Source organism: Spea bombifrons, chromosome 5 (genome assembly GCF_027358695.1).
Source record: "Spea bombifrons isolate aSpeBom1 chromosome 5, aSpeBom1.2.pri, whole genome shotgun sequence".
Taxonomy (NCBI): domain Eukaryota; kingdom Metazoa; phylum Chordata; class Amphibia; order Anura; family Pelobatidae; genus Spea; species Spea bombifrons.
Genome location: NC_071091.1, coordinates 16,314,782 through 16,334,479, shown reverse-complemented (window position 1 = coordinate 16,334,479; position 19,698 = coordinate 16,314,782). Strand labels below are relative to the sequence as shown.

The 19,698-nt window shown below is 41.4% G+C and overlaps 1 protein-coding gene across 2 annotated transcripts; it reads left to right on the top strand.

Annotated features, from left to right (window-relative positions):
- The first annotated feature begins 101 nt into the window (after nucleotides 1-101).
- PEX1 (peroxisomal biogenesis factor 1) lies at nucleotides 102-19,097 on the top strand. 2 transcript variants are annotated; one of them, XM_053467056.1, is made up of 24 exons: nucleotides 102-428; nucleotides 2,518-2,661; nucleotides 2,774-2,857; nucleotides 2,979-3,093; nucleotides 4,863-5,599; nucleotides 6,556-6,675; nucleotides 6,916-7,039; nucleotides 7,637-7,740; nucleotides 8,104-8,192; nucleotides 8,426-8,558; nucleotides 8,676-8,772; nucleotides 9,123-9,293; nucleotides 9,512-9,666; nucleotides 10,733-10,922; nucleotides 11,291-11,457; nucleotides 11,794-11,928; nucleotides 12,031-12,095; nucleotides 12,333-12,475; nucleotides 12,736-12,839; nucleotides 13,654-13,830; nucleotides 14,430-14,657; nucleotides 15,989-16,180; nucleotides 17,041-17,168; nucleotides 18,922-19,097. In XM_053467056.1, exons 1-24 carry the CDS (start codon nucleotides 339-341, stop codon nucleotides 18,995-18,997), a joined length of 3,768 nt encoding a protein of 1,255 aa, XP_053323031.1. In that variant the 5' UTR covers nucleotides 102-338; the 3' UTR covers nucleotides 18,998-19,097. The 2 variants fall into 2 exon arrangements, with proteins under 2 accessions (XP_053323031.1, XP_053323032.1); XM_053467057.1 differs by lacking the exon at nucleotides 15,989-16,180 and having other exon boundaries at nucleotides 103-428.
- The last annotated feature ends 601 nt before the right edge of the window (nucleotides 19,098-19,698 follow it).

Below are 19,698 nucleotides of genomic sequence, written 5' to 3'. Positions count from 1 at the left end.
GTGTTCTCTAGTGTTTAGCGCTCATCTCTATTTTAGGACCGCCTCTCTATAATTTGATTGGTCGGATAATACCATTTTGCGGTGGAACGCAGGGAGAGGTTGCGATATCGGGTTTACGGAATGTACGATGCTCTGTGGTTTACAGAGACGTTGTCGCTTGCTATTCGTATTATTGAATGTCGCAGTAAGCCTTTAGTTGCGCTGAGTTTGCGTAAACGGAAGGTTAACAGGTGACATGACCAGCATATCCCCGCCTTCTCACCGCACATTGCGTGCTCTGTGTCGCTGGCTACTGTCTGCACACCGGGGGATGTTGTGACCCGCGGCGGAGCCGTGTAATGATTGGAGTCACTGTGAGGCTGATCGGCGCCAAGGACTCCTTCCTGCACCTGCCGCCGGAGCTCGTTGCACAGCTCCGCTTAGAGCAGGTAATAGGAACGGACGGAGCGGAAACCGCGGCCCCTTCACACCTCTCACCCACGGCTTACCTGACCTGCCGCCCGCGGCTTAGCTTTCACTTCCCTCTGCAGGCCTCCCTATTATCCCCGGGGCACCCGCCGTGCCGCACGAAGGGACCTGGGGGGTCGGTGAGGGCAGCCCTGTCACGCCGCGATACACCGTTGGGGTTTATTGCACCGGTCAGATTAACCTCTTAATGGCCAAGAGTTTTTTTCATGCCATAAGCCCCGGTGTCGTTTCTTTTATTAGCATGTTCTCTTACCCGTGATTACATTCCCCTTTTCCATGTTGTGTACCGGCACGTTATAACCCCTCACCAAATAAGGCGTTAAAGGACACGTTAGAGCCAAGTGATCAGCGGGTTCTCAGGGGGGCCACACTTCCTTCTCAGCCTGTCCAGCAGGGCCGCAGGCAGGGCTGGCTGCCAAAGAGGGCAACCGCAAGTCCAAAAGGGGCACCTACCAAAAAAACCAAAACTTGCGGGCATCTGGTTTCACTGTCAAAAACATGTGATCTGAATAAAATATTTTCAGCCGTAAAAGAAATCACTGGCCACACACCATGAAAAAAAACAAAGAGCAGTCATAACGGGGAGACAAAATGCCCCACTTTTAAGGCTGGAATTACAGGGAAAAAAAGCCGTGTTGGGAATTGTCAAAGTGGACGTGGCGGTGGGTCAGGACGAGGCGGTGCGTCCGGCACCCCCAAACCAATCCGCCGGTTGTAACACATGCCCAGGATCAGCCCCGGGCTACCTGCCTTATGACCAAAACTTTATTTCACCCGTTTTTTCAGCTATATTCTATTTTGTTTTTTTCAGTTCTATTTTTTATCTTATTTTTTTTCTTCATCTTGGCCCGATCTGCTAAATAAAACCACAGTATAGAGCATTGTAGCAAAAATCGAATAACCCGGCCTGATGACTGTACACAGAGGATTTTGGTGTACGAGTAGGACGTTATTAGCATCGCCATTATTATTATTAGCGCTGTACGATCTAATTGTGAGGTGGAGTACAAAGGACAGGATAGAGCGAAGGCTCAGTCCGTGTTGCTGGAGAAGTGTACATGCGTTAAATGCATATTTAATTAGATGGCATGTTTAATGTAACACAAGTCTCCATAGAAAGTTATGGAAATGGAGTGTACATGAGAGTGTATGTGAGATTGTACGTGAAAGCACACGTGGAGTGTACGTGAGATTGTACATGAGAGCGGCTGCGGAGTGTGTACGTGAGAGCGGCCGCGTGGAGTGTACGTGAGATAGTACATGAGAGCGGCCGCATTGGAGTGTACGCGAGATTGTACATGAGAGCGATTGCATGGAGTCCTGCAGAGAAACCTTTGATCCTGGTGCTGAAAATGCAGAGACCGTACCTGACGTGAGATTAATCAGTGACTGGGTGATACAGTGAATGGTGAACGGTGCGTGGTAATTCCTACTTTATCCAATCAGAAGTGTTCTCCTGAATCCCCCTGAATTATTGTAAATAATGATGGTAAAACGCATTTTGGATTAGACTTTGCTTGGCGCCGATCCACTTTATTGCATGGAAATCGACGTAGGAATTACTTGGTTATTTCAGTTAGAAAACAAGACTTCCATGTGATTCCGCCCCAGTGACTCCTCTACTGAAAGCAGGAAGCCCTCATAAACACAAGCTGAGCTCTTTGATGTCATGATTGGCTGCCACTTATCCAATTGGATGGGAGTGCTACTGAGCATGTGCACAAAGTGTACTAGAGTATGCATCCAAAGTCTTGAGCTCATTCATGCCGCTGTATATCGGCCTCGGTTATGATTAAACCCCTAATAAAACCGCACGTCCGCTACCACACGCATAGCAACACATACAGTAAACACGTGACTGATACACGCATGCCCTGCAAGCGTCCTTAACATGGGCAGGGTGGGGAACGTATCATACGTGAGTTTTGTAGTACAAGGAGAATCATGTCTGCATATTTTGAGTCCTGGCACTATGGCCTTTGAAATGGCGTAGCTTAATTTCATATATCATTCAGAGAAGCCCATCATCTTGGATCTGTTCCCCCGTAGAGTCATGCGGTGGAGGTGTCGTGGGGCAACGAGCCCGTCTATCTGGGCTGGATGGAGAATCGCAATAGGAGCAGCCGAGAAAATCATTTTGCGGAGCTGAATATACACCTTGGAGAAAAGCTGGGCATTAAAGATGGTCAACAGGTATATAGAGAAAAAAACCTCACCAGTCACTCTTTAATTAACCCTTTAGAACCCGTGAAAGCCGTAATCAATTAAGATCTTGTGTAATTAGACTTTTTTTTTCCCTCCCCAGATCTTCCTTAAGCCGTGTTCCAGTGTCGTGTCGTGTAAAGAAGTCGCTGTCGAGCCTCTCTCTGCTGATGACTGGGAGATTCTGGTAATTCGCAAACTGAATATCTACGGTTTTTTTGAGTTTTTTTTTTGTTGCAAACGTAAACTATACAACTCTCAAGCGATGTTATGAAACCGGGCATATTATTGCCTTCTCGTTCTTGTAGGAGCTTCACGCGTCTGCACTTGAAACACATCTTCTTGATCAGATTCGGATAGTTTACCCCAAGGCTGTTTTCCCAGTATGGGTTGATCCGCGTACTTTTATTTATATCAAGATTGGTAAGTATTTAAACTTAAAACTAAATGGCATCCTTGCCCAATGCCTTCCTTCTAAAAGCGGGAGAGTAATTCTTAAGCAGCCGCAGTGAGAACCATTATTAATCATAGAATAACTTGATAGACCCATTGGCCAACTGGTCTTTAACCTTCTGCCATATATATATATATATATATATTATGATTTTGTGTGGTGCTTGCTCTACTTTAGGTATAAGTTTTTTTCCAAGCATTACATTCTGTGTACAAAACCGTAGAATATTTTACATAAAATGTAGGGCTGCAACAACTAATCGATATAATCGATAATGAAAATCGTTGCCAATGAATTTCATTATCGATTAGTTGAATCTATTTTTATCGATTATAAAAAGGGGGTATGTGGCATATCTGGGAGGCAGTGTGGCATATGTGGGGAGGGCGGAGTGGCATATCTGGGGGATATTTGGCATATCTGGGGGATATTTGGCATATCTGGGAGGCAGTGTGGGAAGCCTGGGCTCAAATGTGCATAACTGGGGGGGTCTGTTGGCAGGTTGGGAAATAAAAACAAGAAATGCATTTTTGTCAAAGTTTTTAACATCCAGTTATTTTAAATAAACAAAAAATGTACATTTATTTAATGTACGGCCAACTAATCGATTATGAAAATAATCGTTAGTTACAGCCCTACTAGAGTGACAGCCATTTTAACAAATGTGAGATGCCATCTTTTTGGTTTCCAAGACTTGTTTGTGCAGTATCGCCTATTTGGCAACAGTACATAGGAGGGGGGAGAGAGTAAGACAGAGTGGTGTATGGGAGGGGGGGCAGAGTGGTGTATGGGAGGGGGGGGCAGAGTGGTGTATGGGAGGGGGGGGCAGAGTGGTGTATGGGGGGGGCAGGGTGGTGTATGGGAGGGGGAGAGAGGCAGAGTGGTGTATGGGAGGGGGGAAAAGAGAGAGAGGCAGAGTGGTGCATGGGTAGGGGGGGTAGAGGCAGAGTGGTGTATGGGTATGGGGGGTTTAATGAATTTCAGGGAGGCAGAGTGGCATATTTGGGGGAGTTAGAGTCGTGTATAGGGGGAGGTAGAGTGGTATATGGGGGGGTATAATTAATTTCAGAGTGGCATATCTTGGGCAGGCAGAGTGGTGAATCAGGGAGTATAATGAATTTCAGGGTGGTGCAGGGCATTTATGGGGGCGGAGTGGCATATAGGGGGTATAAGGCATATCGATATTAGGCATATTGGGGGCAGGAGGTATTAGGCATATCTGGGGGCAGAGTGGCAAGCTGGGGGTCAGCTGTGCATAACTGGGGGGCATATAAACAAGAAAATATAAACAAGAGGCTTTTTTCTTACAGTTTTTATTAAATATGAAAAAATAGTTAACATAGGGATTAATATTTACTAATAACTTTGTATTAAAACCTAGTTTGAGAAACACCGTGTTTGGGTTCTTGTAGCTTTTATTATTATGTCAGTAAAATAAGAAGGTGAATAGAGAAATGCCATTGTGATAAAGAGATGAAAGTGTAAATTGTAAGTTTTTTATTCTGCTGTTACATTATTACTGCTGCTGCTCATTCATTACATTATTTTAAATCAAAGAAAAATTTGCATTTCTTTATCCGATTAATTGAAAAAATAATCGGCCTCGATTATTAAAATAATCGTTAGTTGCAGCCCTAATAAAATGACATCATTGATGAGGTTTGCCGTGTCATACGTGGTATCTCCTTCCTTGAAGTTACAGAAATACATCATTACACTGCCCCTTGTATATTGTTAGGCGCGCTGAGTCCTGCTGCTCGTTATGGGAGACTGGAACCCTTGACGGAGCTCATGGTGTGCCCAAAAGTTCGAGGTTCTGAAAACATTCCTTCTGCTTCGTCATCGCTCAGAGCCGAGGATCCAGATGAAGGACCAAGCGGTGCAAAAGATTTGGAAGCGAGTGCAGCAGACATGAACAGCGGACCTGGATCACCGGATGGAAATGATAGATCAGACACGCTATGCAATGAACAGAGCGTGTGGAACAGACTAGAACATTTCTTTTTTTCTGCCATAGGAAAGAAAACCGCACCTCCTATAGATGTCACTGCAGAAGACCTTTTTGCAAGGACTTTGCTCCGAAGGGTTAATGTGAAAGGTGTCTTTCGTGTATCTAACGGTGTTCCTCCGATTGTAAGGAACAGTCCGGCATACACCGACAACCTGAATGATAATACCGTTCAAGTGTTTTTATGGTATCCCGAGCCGCCAGGTTTAGTATCGGACGTTGTTGTGTCATTTGGATATATTGCAGAACTTCCTTCTCCCAAACGACAAAAAGAAATTGCCAAACGTCACAAAGAACAGCACGAGAGAGACAAAGTATCTGGGGATGCGGAGAGAATGGCGCAGACCAGCACCAGTGCCAAGGGCTCCAGGGATGCAGTGAAGATTGTTTGGCATGGCTTTGAGGATCTCAAAGATGTTATAGAGTATGACACCAGGAATGGGAACACACACATTGCCAAAGTTTGGGTTAGTAGCCACAGCATTGTCCTCCTGCTAGATACTAAGATATTTACCCCCTTTATAAAACATCGTACGCACTGTTTGTGATGTGTATGATGATAGCTGAGTGTCCTCTTCCACGGAGGAATTAGAATACCTGCTGTGTATCTGCACCAAACGTGCAGAGCCAAAGCTCGGCTTGCCAGAGATGTCTATTTGCCCGAACGCATCTCCTGCCTGCCAGTGCCCATGTGCCATCTACTCCCCGCCAGCCAGCACGGGCTTACGTGAGATTTCCAGGGGGTCTAATGAGACTCTCCCCCATGTGTGCTGCAGAATCCCTCCGCATGTATTTTGTATCCCTGGCTACTTGGCTTTCACAGCATTTATTCAGCCAAACACAGTTCCTGCACCCACGTGGTATACTCGCCACCAGAAACCGTGCCCAGGCAGTCACACGTAAATACACCACCGTGCACCAATGGATTGGGTTATGCTAAAAATAAGGCAATGTTCCTCTTTTAACCATTATAATTGTATCTGTTGGAAAACCGAGCAGCTGGAGTCTTAAGCGGCCGTTGAGCCTTAGGTAGTTGGCACCTATATTATGTTCCAAATAAATCCTTTCAGTCATAACTGACATCTAATGGAGGGTAACGTGTATATACACTATATAAACAGGTAAAGGAATTGTCAGGTGGCAAGTGAGCCCCCAAAACTTATCTCTGATACTAAAGCAATGGCAATGCAGCCGTAATGTCCCCCAAAGTGACCCGAGGTAGGTCTTTATGTGAAAATAGCCACAAAACTATTTGAAAACCAGAAAAAAAAACTTTATTACAGTGGATCTAGTATATTGGAGTTGAGAGCAGTGGAAGTAAATGAAGCATAATATTTTATCTATTACCATGCTATGTCAATGTCATAAAATTTAATTATTTGATTTTTTATGTACATTTTGTTTGTTTGAAAAATAATTTCAGATTCCTGAGAACCTGAGAAAAAGACTGAACGTTAATCTATCATCAGCTGTCAGAATAGAGTCGCGTGAATGCCTTCCGCAGATCCCCGGCGCTCTCACGCTGCAGCTGCTGCAGTCTTTGGTAAGCAGACATGTTGCCTGCTTATACTTCACAATTTCAAAATATTTTTAAGACTTTTAGACATCCCTTAAATATAACTTTTCCCCATCTGGTCCGTATATATGAAGCACTGCATTTTCAGATGACTTATGGTTTTCAAGTTAACCTGCCTAACAAGGCTATGTAGTTAAAAAGACGTTTCTGGGGGGCAATCCGCAGAATGAATCTAGTGGTCAGACTGTGTGTTTGTTTTCCGAGCAGGATACGAACGCCTCCGAAGAAGACATTCAGTCTGCGTTCAGTTCCTGGCTGCAGTCATCTGTTACTGAAACATCGCCCTGGATTTTGGGTAACCCGGCCCGTATACGGATTCCTGTAAAAGAAGGTAAGCAGGTTCTAACATATTTATATATATATATATATATATATATATATATATATATATATTTTTATATATATATATATATATATATATATATATATATATATATATATATATATAGCAATGAAGCCTGGATTTGGGCTCTGTAATCTGAGATTTCTTTTTTCATCAATTTTCCTTTTCTAAGAGTTTAAAAAAGCCATACCCCCAAAAATAATCTCTAGCATTTGCAAGCTGGCTATATCCTGTTAACGTTTTTAGCAGAATGTATGCCAAAATTCAAATCATGCCTTTATGTTTCTTACATTCAAACTATTTTGCCTCTTTTTCATACAAATACTTGTATTTTGATATTAATTTCATACCTATGTTTAGAAGACCTCCTTTCTCACTGTGGGTCATCGATTGTACCTCACTGACAAGTCCCATTGTCTATTCCTGGCCGACTCTCACCCGCTTTTGTCTACATGTGTAAATACTCTGAGCAAAAGGGAGAACGGACTGTTATAATATTCTCATCAAATAAAACAGTATCTGGGAGGTGACGTTATTATTCTTCCCCGTTCCTTTTATATTAACAACCTGTTATTGCCCCCGCAGAAATGACGGAGTTCTGCATCAGTGTCAGTCCAGCAGCTGAAGACACGAACCAAGATTTCTTCTTTATGTTATGCCCTGGCGTGTTGCAGAAGACTAAAATTCATGTAAATATTGAGTATTAGCAGGTACTTCAGTAATCATACATGGTGGTGTTTGAGCTATATGTAATCGGCATTGTATTTTTGCCCATAAATGCCCCAAAATATCATTAGTAGAAACAATCATGTTTAAGCAAAAGATAAAGTGCAGCGCTCAGTCATGTTTAAGAAAATTAATATTACAGAAAGTGTAAAGAATAAAAAAAACCTTTGAATTAAGTTCTGTATTCTATTAACCAATGAGCATTTATATTGTTCAGAAGCAATAAGCTTACGTTGGTTGATTATGAGCTAAAGTTCTGATCTGTTAATGGTTTTCTTGTGTCATCTGTGTTCCTTGTTGTTTTTTGTATCTTGATCACTTTCTAGGTCATCCTTCAACCTTCAGCATCAGATGAACCACAGAAAACCAGGCAGATTGACCAAACTCTTCCCTACCTGCGAATAGAGAATCTGGGGTACGCACAAAGACATTTCAATAACCGCAAGCACTACATAGTAGGAAACTTACTAGGAACAGATGAGTGGGCTACAGGTTACCCCAGCTGTATTATTTGCACATAAAGTTAAATGCTAAGTTTATGGGCCACACAAATACTCCGGGTACATACTGATAACTCTGACTGATAGTGAGATATGTAGCAGTGTTAAGATTGTATACATTCAATGATATAGTATGTCTGCATTACAGAGGTGTTGGTGACGTGGCCACGTCTTGCTACAAGCATGTTGTCCATTGTCTCATGGGCCGACCCCTGTCCAGGCAGCTGGTGGCCACAGTCTCTGGACTTCGCAGCGGAGCAGTCCTCCTATCCGGAGCTAAGGTGCCTGTGATCTTTCTGCTTTGTTGATGGTGGCAGGGAGAATTGGCTTTGGTCATTGCCCTGGTTAATCGGCATCCATTCATTCTTACAGCTGTGCTGTGCTGGCTTGTTTTGCAGGGGTGCGGGAAATCTGCATTAGCAAGGGCATTGTGCAAAGAGGCATTTGAGAAACTTGAAGCCCACGTTGAAGAAATTGAATGTAAATTGCTGAAAGGTACGAATAGCAATCTTATGTTATCTGTTCCATTTCTTAGGGGCATGCATGCTATATGCTATATAGTATCATTTTCTTTCTACATTTCTTAATATTTCCTGCTAAATAACTTGTGATCAAGAAATCCACCAATAGACTACCGGTTCCAGGACACGATGGACTTTTCTTTTTTCCACGCTTGAGACCACTGATGCACCTATCCGATAAATGCTAATGGTGGGACAAATATGAACTGCTTTTGGTAGCTTTCTTGGAAGACCAACGGTGATTTAGTGTAAAACCTTGAGAATAGAGCTATGTATGAAGTTAGACAACCCCGTATAATTATCTGGAATGACATTATCTTTCAGGGAAGACGTTTGAACACGTGCAGCAGACCTTGGAAGAAGCCTTTGCCGAGGCAGCCTGGAGACAGCCTTCGGTTCTGTTGTTGGATGACCTGGATCTCATAATCGGGGTCCCTTCTACACCAGAACTAGAGCAGAGTCCAGAAGCGGCACAAAGCAAGCAGCTTGCATATGGTAACCCTGTGCTTTATACCATTTGTTGTACTCACTGCTGTACGGTACTGAACACATTTGTTAAAATACACTAATGTGATAGTGTTACAAAGCAATCACATTGTCTATCTTCCCATCTGCATTATGTGCAGTCATTTCCGAGTAAGTCTGGATTCTGTGAAAATACCTTTGCGAACGAGTCTTATTTTCTTATTCAGTTCTTTTCTTCTGTCATACAGTACTGAAAAATCTCATGAAAGAAATCATTTCCATGGACACCCAGATAGCTGTTATTGCCACAAGTCTATCTGATCGATCCTTAAATCCAATTCTCATTCCTGTGCAAGGAATTCATCTTTTCCAGTGCCTTAAATCTATCCAACCGCCTGCTCAGGTAAATGACTCAAGTTTACCGTTTTCATTGGTGTAATGGTTACCTTTTTGAAATTGTTTGTGTTAAACCTGAAATTTTACTGTAATCAGCTCGATTTATCATCTTTTCAAGATGATACAAATTTTTGTTTTATGCTGCATGATCATTCAGTGAGAATAATTGTCCAGCATTAGCCCCTTCAGTGGCCCAATTGCAGCATTGAAGGGGTTAACACATGTGGCTCCAGTCCAAGTCACAACTAATGCTGTGTTCTTATGGAAAGAGTTAAAAAATAATGATTAAAAAAAAAACTCTTCAAGAGCCCCGACCTGGGCATTGCTATCAGTTACACCGTGCAGCAGGTGACCCCTCTCATCAGTGACAGATCATAAGGTAAAACTGATTACTGATCACAGATTAGTGACGTTTTAGGTCACTGATTATTGATCAATTCAATGATCAATGTCCGTGATAAAGACTTGTCACTGATATCGGTTACAGATTTTTATTTAATTCATTTTTTACAGCTTTTAGCCCAATAAATTGTTGTCTGATCAATGATTGATTGCTCTTTTAGGTCACTGAGCATTGATCAGTCTCTAATCTGGTGGATGAATACTATACACAAGTGCCTCATTCTTTTTCTGCACATTTGAGTGTAAAGTTATACCTGTGTGTTATACACAGGTGTGTGTTATACCTGAGACTTTACAGTATCCACAACAGTTGCCTCTTTTATATTTTACAATGTTCGTTCTAACCCAGAATGCTTTTAGGATCTCAGAGGAACAAATGTGGATAGGTTTCCAAATCTGTGCTTGTTTAAGAGCTAACTGCATTCGTATAAGACACTGAAAGGCACTTTTCTGAGCCAAGTATATTAAATAATAAATATTAAATAATAAGTATATTAAATAATGACTTGGTGGTGTAATGGGCAGATTTCCAGGTCTGAATTATTTTTTCGTGGCTACCATTAATTGCGTGGCCGTTTTCCACCAGATTTCTTCATGGCTATAATGATTAAATGATGTGATTTTTAACAAATGCAGATGTATACGGGTATACAGTGTTACTGTTTTTTCAGGAACAAAGATCTGAAATGTTACGTTGTGTAATTGAAAACAGACTCAATACAGTTATTGGGTGCTTTAAAGACCTGGACCTCCATTGTCTGGCAAGAGAGACAGAAGGCTTTGTTGCGAGGGATTTTACTCTGCTTGTTGAGCGAGCTATAGAATCCAGTGTCGCATCCAGAAAAATCCACAGAAAAGCAGGTGATCAACTACATTAAATACTTAGATTATTACAATTTTAAATATTCTGCAGTTGTAGTTTTTTTTATAATGCTCTTAAAATCGAGGGAATGACGACCTCTGGCTGCAGGAGGATCTATACCAGGTTTTTTGGTTTGTTTGTTTTTAGACACTTGCAGCCTTTTGTTCATTGTTACTTTGATTTTTTTTTTATTGATATCTAAATAACATTGAATCCTTACCGGAAGGTATGGTTAGTAAGTGTTGGCGATTCTTCCTTTTAATGTGCCCGACGTTTGTGTGGTGGCTGACAGATTTATTTTTCATGGACAGCAAAAAGTGTGATAGATCTTTTATTCTGTTTTTTTTCCTTTAATTTTTTTCTTTAGACTTTGAATTGTCCACATCTGACTTCCAGAAAGCTCTGAAAGGTTTTACTCCTTTGTCTCTCCGAAATGCTCACTTGCATAAGCCAAAGAGCCAGGGATGGAGCGCGGTCGGAGGTTTGCATGATGTACGACAGGTTCTTAAGGACACCATTGAGTTACCAGCCAAGGTAGCGAACTTCTCTGCTCCGTTCCATATATTTCCAGAATATCAATGTCATGCACCAAAAGGAAAAGCCTGATGCAATAATGTTGAAGTCTATTCAATAAAGAGGGTGTTTGCAGGGAAACCTATACATGTATGTGTGGTGTGGGTGATTTCTTAACACACTCCTATCTGATGTTCCATACAGAGTTAGCTTAGCTCTTCTTTCAGGGGAAGCTCACTGGAGTTTGTTATTAGTGTGTAGTGATATAATAGAACTCAAATGTACAACTCTTGAATAGACTCCATTTTCGGTGAATTGTTATTGACTGTTGGTTCATATATAAATGTGTGTTTTCAGTATCCCGAGTTGTTTGCAAATCTTCCAATACGCCACAGATCTGGAGTACTGCTGTACGGAGCACCGGGGACAGGGAAGACTTTACTGGCCGGGGTTATAGCTCATGAAAGTAGAATGAATTTCATTAGCATAAAGGTAACTGTCGTAATGGTTTAGAAATGTAATACTTGGCATGGGGCATGGTTTGTGCCCATATACATACATATAATTGTTTTGTTGCTGTCACTTTATCTCTAGGGTCCAGAGCTTCTCAGCAAATACATTGGAGCCAGTGAACAGGCCGTGCGTGATGTCTTCACAAGGTGAGTTTATTTTCTATCAGATGCATGGGTTGCAGATTGTGTTGAGTTAACCTATAGCTTCTTTATAGATATTGTACATATTATATATTATATATATATATATATATATATATATAGTATGTATGTGTGTAAAATAGTTCTGCCATTCTTCAATGTGATCCCTAGAGACACATTTTTATGATAGGGACTCTTTATAAGCAGCTGTGTGTGTCTGACATGATAATTGTGCTGTTTCAGAGCCCAAGCTGCCAAGCCGTGTATCCTGTTTTTCGATGAATTTGACTCCATTGCCCCTCGCAGAGGTCACGATAACACTGGCGTGACGGACAGAGTGGTCAACCAGATGCTCACCCAGCTGGATGGGGTGGAAGGGTTACAAGGTAAGTGAAATACTGTTCCTCACATAGGTAGAGTATTTTTCTATAGTGGATATCATGGCCATAATAGCAGTTATATATATCATCCATTAGATCACCAGGGCTTCTTGACACATCCTTTATTTTTTATTTTTGTTTACTTTTACACACAGCCTTAAATTTCAATTCTAATCAAAGTTTTCATTTTGAATAGGAAGAGTGTTCCTTACTGGGATACTTGGGATCTTGTAAATAATCTAATATCTCTAATTTCATTATTTTAGGTGTGTATGTTCTGGCTGCCACGAGTCGACCGGATTTGATTGACCCTGCTTTGCTCAGACCTGGACGTTTGGATGAATGTCTGTACTGCCCCCCACCGGATCAGGTAACTGTCCAAAAGCCTAAAGTATCTATCTTGAGAAAATGACAAAGTGTCACTCCGTAGGAGGTAGCTTTTAACCTGTACATTGTGCTGGCCATTTGTACGGGAAATGTTTGGGTTTGTAAATCCCACCCCCCCCCCAGTTACCTCTATTGGCATAGAGATGATTACACATGGCTCATGGGTTGGCACCTGCGTTCCTCTCCACTACAGCATGGAATGTTCTAGGATTATACAGAAGGCAGTCTGGATGAGTCCACATGTGAGTGCAGGAGCCAGTGAATCCTATCATCACACTTTAAGTACAATACCCTGGCTTAAACTGAACTGGGGTTATTTAGCACATGTTTGTGCTATTGGCAGCTGGACACATTTTAAGGGCATAAAGCCCCCATTTACTGAAATAGGAGTTGTACTGAGCATGCGCAAGAAGCATGCATAGTGATGCTTTCCGTTTTCAGGAGAGTCAGCGGAGGACAGAAGTCTAATTTCCCAACTCCAGGAGCCCATGCAAAAAAATAATTAATGCTTTACAAATAAAAATGGATGTTCTCAAGAATCAGACTTTTTTCTATGGATGCCGATTTTAAGTAAAGGATAGGTACAGGGGCCTACTGACTAAATAGTGAGTTGTGTTTTATGTCGAAGTCTCACCTCAGTAGGTGTGAATTATGGAAGACCAACCCCCAGAGGTGGAATACGTTATCCAGGTGGCGTTTTTCATATGGCAGCTGGTGAATAAATGGCATGTGCTTCACTGTGTGCAGATCAGACAGGCTTTCTCTTAAGAGAATATGTGATTTTCTCGTTGCCGCAGGCATCCCGGTTGGAAATCCTACAAGGTCTCAGCCAGTCCATGCAGTTGGATGATGATGTGGACTTGAAGCAAATAGCGGCGTTAACAGAGAACTTTACAGGGGCAGATCTGAAGGCATTGCTGTATAATGCCCAGCTGGAGGCAATCCACGTCAGCCTGGCCTCAACCCTGCCTCAGGTAAGGACGTTTATCTTGTATTTGCCATGTTAACGCACCCATAAATACATACAAACTAGTGACCCTCCAGCTATTAATAATGCCAATGATGCTTCACTAACCAGGACAGGGGACAGAACTCGTGTAAACGGAAGTCAAAAGCAAGCTCTGATCTGTTGTGTAAATAACAACATTGCTGGTGACCCACAGTTACACAGCAAAATATATTTTGTCATTTTAGATATATATTTTTTTTTTTGTAAATGAAATGACAGGTTTGTTAACATTTTTGAGAACATTCCTGTATGGTTTAAAACTCCCAGTTGTATTTTAGAACACACATCACATCAGAAGCCAGCCCCACCTTCTGTCTGCTTCTGGAATTAGCACCTAGCCTTCAGTGATATAACTTTAAAAACTCTCTCTTTTTAAAATCATCAGCATCAAAAAGTGGAAAATATATAATATAACTGATGGATCTTTATTTGCCCAATGGGAAGATACTTTATCTGTACAAAAGCATACTATGAGATGTACCGTAGTAAATATTAAGCGTCTGCAGCATTGCCCGCGAGTCATTCATTGCTCGAAAATTCTAGTATGTCTTCTGTTCAATTCAGGATAATGGATCTGGATCAGACAGCGATGTGAGCTTATCTTCTATCATATTCCTGAACCCAAGCAGTGGCTCTGATGAGTCGGTTGGTGAACCGGACGGTGCCATAGAGCAGTCTTTAGCATGCTTAGACGTGCTAAAACTTCCTCCGGAAGATCCAAAGTCAAGCATCTGGCAGCTTTATTTTGGAAGTTCATATGAATCTGAATTTGGGAATGGAAGCACAGATCAGGTAACCTTGCATATTATTTACAGAATGGCCTTTCTCTGGTTAAAAGTGCATTAACGGTAAAGAATTATATATAATGATATACCTGTTGAAAGGCAAACTATTTTATCTGTATGCACCAAGTAAAGGTGGCGGGGAAGGAACTGGATATAGACCACTAGTGGGGGGTTTTTTATGCACAGCTCCTTCTAGTTGAAAAGGATTCCAGTTGCAATTGAGAAATGACTATTCACGTTGGCCAGGTCTTGGAAACATTAGAGTTCTTGTTTCAGTTATATTCCATTGACTGAACCTTTGTGCTCAGGTGTTTTATACCTGAATGTATCTGGTGTTGGGGAAGGCCTCCCAAGATATAGCATTTACTGGGCTTGTCAAGAAACCAAACCGAAAGGTCAGGACTGGCAGTATTTCATGTTCATTCATGCCTTCCCCAAAGTGATCTGAAAGCACTAAATGTATTATATTTTTAATATAGTTACATACTTATTTAGGCTGACAAAATCAACAAAGCTCAACCTCAATTGTGTCATAAAAAGGGAAAATCCTTCCTAACTTTACAGTTTGGCAGTTAGATTTTTCACTGGATCAGTTCGATATAACTAATATTATATAATATTCCTGTATATTCTTCTTTACTAAAAAAATTTCAATAACTTGAATTTCATAGCACATCCTAAAAACCACATCTGAATGGATGAGCAGTTTTAATTTGTACAGTCGTATTAATGAACATCAAGGAGCTGATCGTCCCCGTATCTGTTTTTATTGTTATCGGATCCTCCCGTAAGACCCTTTTTCTATTGTACACAAATGCACCATTTTAGCCTTTCCTTATAACTCAGTGCTTGCATTCATCTCTTAAATTCCATAGGGAAGTATGATTTTTATATTGGTTTTTATCTACACTGTATTGTATTATTTCTCAATGGATACAATGCGGATACAGCGGTATGGCAGATGTCCTTAGGTTTATTAGCCTCCAGTTTGGTGAATATTGGCCCGCCTATTATTTATGTTAATGCTTTAGATTAAATTTCCTACCTATTTCCACTATTATTTACCAATGTTACCGATAAATCTAACATCAGTAATATTGTATATTTGCAGGTTTGTTTCTTTAATACATTTCAGACATGCAAGTCCTGGTTATCAGATAGTACCATCCGCTGTTAAATTGACCGTGACCATAAACTAAATGTGGCCAAGTTTCTACAAACAGTATCTCCCACTACGTCCGTGCCCTGATTTCAGTAAAACTTATTTATTGCAAAATATGTAAAAGCACATTTCCAGCAGCGGTTATAACGCATCTCTTACTTCGATTGTCTTTACAGACGTCACAGAGCTTATCTGGAAGCAATTCCATTACACATGATTTTACTGGCCTGACTATAGGAGAATTAGTACCTTCACAACCTATAGCGCTCATTACATCCTCACGAGAAGATCACCAGGAGTGTTCTCAGGAACAATATCAGAAAATAAATGATGAGATCAGTGTTACCAAGGCCAGCTACACCAATGTGGTATAATAACTTTACGAGTTCTTGTTCTGTCCCTTCCACCATATACTTGGTATCATCTCTTTTTTGTAGTTTATGCAAAGTACAGACGCAGGACTTACAAAGGTTTTTTATCTTTTTTTTTTATTGCATGTATGAAATACGTTAATCCACCTTGATTCAGTATTACCCATTTTTATGTGAGCTGTAGACCCTCCTCACAATCTATGTTTCTGGGCAGCCCGTCGCTTCTGTTGACACACTTTTACATCTTCAGATTGATTTATATTGTGAAATTAGATTTATATACTGTGACAGGGTGGATTTATTACGTATAAGCCTGTACCTGGCATCTGGTGCTAAACCGCTATGACCACGAGGCCTGGTGAACACATGATTTCCAACTCAATGGGGTTTATTCACTATACAGTAAGACAAATTCTATCTCACAACCTTAACTGCATATTATAGAGAACGAACTCCGGTGAATTCTTGATATACAACGAGATTTGGCTCTTCGTGGGTTGGCTGACCCTGAACTTACTGTTTAGTGGGTTCTCCCCACGTAATCATGAGATGTGCCAATGCTTTATAATTGAGGAGACCCCAATTATGGGCACAATAATCATAGTCAAGAAGAGGAGTGATCAAGTTAGGTGGCAAAAATCATCAAAGGGCTGAATCCGATCAGCAGGTCATCCGCCAAACAGGAGCACATCCAATTCAATTAATATTATGTCCCTTATGCCAGTAAATATATTTAGTGAGTACTTTTTAAACCTTCTTTGGAAGATTACATAATTACTTGTTTTGTTTTATTGCTGGAAGATGTCGGCTCGGCAGTGTAATTGTGCCTTCTCAACCTGTATTCCTTTCATTTTAAGGATATTGGATTTCGATGTCAAACGGACACAAAGAAAAAACTGTGCATTTGCCAGCATCACCTGGTGACCGCCCTTCGTAGCACAAGACCTTCTATTAGTCAAGAGGACTGGAAGGTTTTCAGCGACCTGTAAGCACAAAACAAATTCTTTTTTGTTTTCTATTATGCTGTCTGTTAAAATAACATGCAATTGCATAAGTTATGGTGGGAAAAGGTGATGGAAACCCCTTCCACTTAAAATTAAGGGGGTAGTAGAAGTATTAATAAACACTCATCTACAGACACCAGACAAGCCAGGAGGCTTGTTTTTCCCTCAGAAATCTCATGGTGCTGCCACAACCACAAGGGATTCTGGGTAGGCACATGCAAATGAGGTTAAAAATTATCACCATATGCCTCTTTACCAAGTTTATTGTAAATGAGCCCCCGTTATATATCTGTACGACTGTAAGCTGTGCGGCAGGGACTCCCCCCCCCAATATATGCACCCAAATTGCATCACATTCCAGCCAAATAAATGATATACATTTACCGTATTTGCTCGATTATAAGACGAGGTTTTTTTCAGAGCAAATGCTCTGAAAAATACCCCTCGTCTTCTAATCGGGGTCGTCTTCTAATCAGACCTCAAATAGAGGTCTGATTAGGAGACTAAGATCCAGATCCCCCGCACCGCTGCAGGGGACCTGGATCCTCCTGTCTCACCCGACACCCCCCCCAATACACACACTTACCGGGGCTTCCTGCTTTGTTGCTGGGGCAGCGGGTTGACGTCTACGCGATGCGCGTAGACAACGTCCGCTGCAGCCGGAAGGAGGTGTGGCTAGCAGCGGGGGTTGTCTGCGTCCGTCGCATAGACCTTCCCCGACTGTCAGAGTCGGGGAAAGTATACGCGACGGACGCATACAAACCCCCGCTGCTAGCCACACCTCCTTCCGGCTGCAGCAGAAGGCGACGTCAACCCGCTGCCCCGGCTGGAAGCACCGGTAAGAGGGGGAGAGCGGGGGAAGGGGGGTGAGAGAGAGGGGGGGGGGAGAGAGAGGGGGTGAGAGAGAGAGAGAGAGAGAGAGAGAGAGAGAGTGTGTTAGTTAAATGGGGTTATAGGGTGTGTGTGTGTTAAATGGGGGCATAGGGCATTTCTGGAGTGGCGTTAAGGGGGCATTTAATAGAGCACTCTGCCTCCTGAAATGCCTTATACCTCCCTATATGCCACTCTGCCCCATAATATGCCTTTTAACCCCCTAAATGGCAGAGTGGCATATAGGGGTATAAGGCATTTCTGGAGGCAGAGTGCTCTATACAATGCCTTTTAACTCCCTTAATGCCACTCTGCCTCCTGAAATGCCTTATACCTCCCTATATGCCACTCTGCCCCATAATATGCATTTTAACCCCCTAAATGCCAGAATGGGATATAGGGGTATAAGGCATTTCTGGAGGCAGAGTGGCACATAGGGGGTCAAAAGGCATACCATGGGGCACAGTGGCATATAGAGGGTTAAGAGGCATATCATGGGCCACAGTGCCATATTGGAGTGGCAAGCCTGGGGGCAGATGTGCGTAACTGGGGGACAGTTTGGAAAATACAAGAAATAAAAACAAAAGAAATCTTTTTCTCAATCATAGCTTTTATTAAAAAAAGAGTTTACATGAATTAACATTTACTGGTAAAACTTTTTTCCTTTGGGGTCGTCTTATATTCAGGCTTTTTCTTTTTTTCCTAAGTTAATGTTCAGATTTTGGGGGGTCGTCTTATAATCAGGGTCGTCTTATAATCGAGCAAATACGGTATTTACATTTGCAATGTCACTCAGCGTGCTAGTCTATTAACAGTGTGTTTTTTAATTAGGTTTGCGAATAATCGTTATCTTTTTCTTTCTAGTTATGAAAATTTTAAAAACCCAAAGAAGACAAGTACAGAAGCCTTTAGGAGTGGCCAGAAAGTAACTTTAGCCTAACTTCTCTTATCCGAAATCTTGTTTGTTATACGTTCTTAATTTAATGATCCATAATCTACCAGTCCTTTTAAATAAATAAATGTCTAATTTTTATGGCTTATTTTTGTATTTGTAATTTGTAAATATAAATGCAGCCAAAGCATGAATGATCTCTCCTTGGCTTATTCGAAGGCAAACCATCATTTTAACTACAAAACAGAGAATGCTGGCTTTAATCGGGGAAGGTTTAGAAAGATCTGTTCTCTCTACAACATTACACACTCCAATTCTAGTAGCTGAAATTCCTCTCTCAAGGACCAACCTCAGAATTTACTGGACTGGAAGAAAACGTGAAGGGAAATGGATCTAGTCTACTAGAACACGATACCTTTTATTGGACACACACAGAAATGGAAAGAGCTGCGAACATTATTACTTACCGGATTAATGTGATGTTTGTTGATATAGTTTTAATATTAAAGATCTTTATTGGCAGAGGATTAATAAAACCTTTTTTTTTTCCCCCCAAAATGAACATTACACGTTGCTTCCTGACATTGTTACAGCAATTGATTGATGTTAATGTGTAACCCTTAAGATAAACAATGTACTGCCCAGCGATGAACTTTGGTCTCTTATAAAGCAACGCCAGATATTTCTTTGGAGTTATGTACTGATGGCAGTTTCAGTGCGATAGGAAATTATGAAGGCAGCTGTCTAAA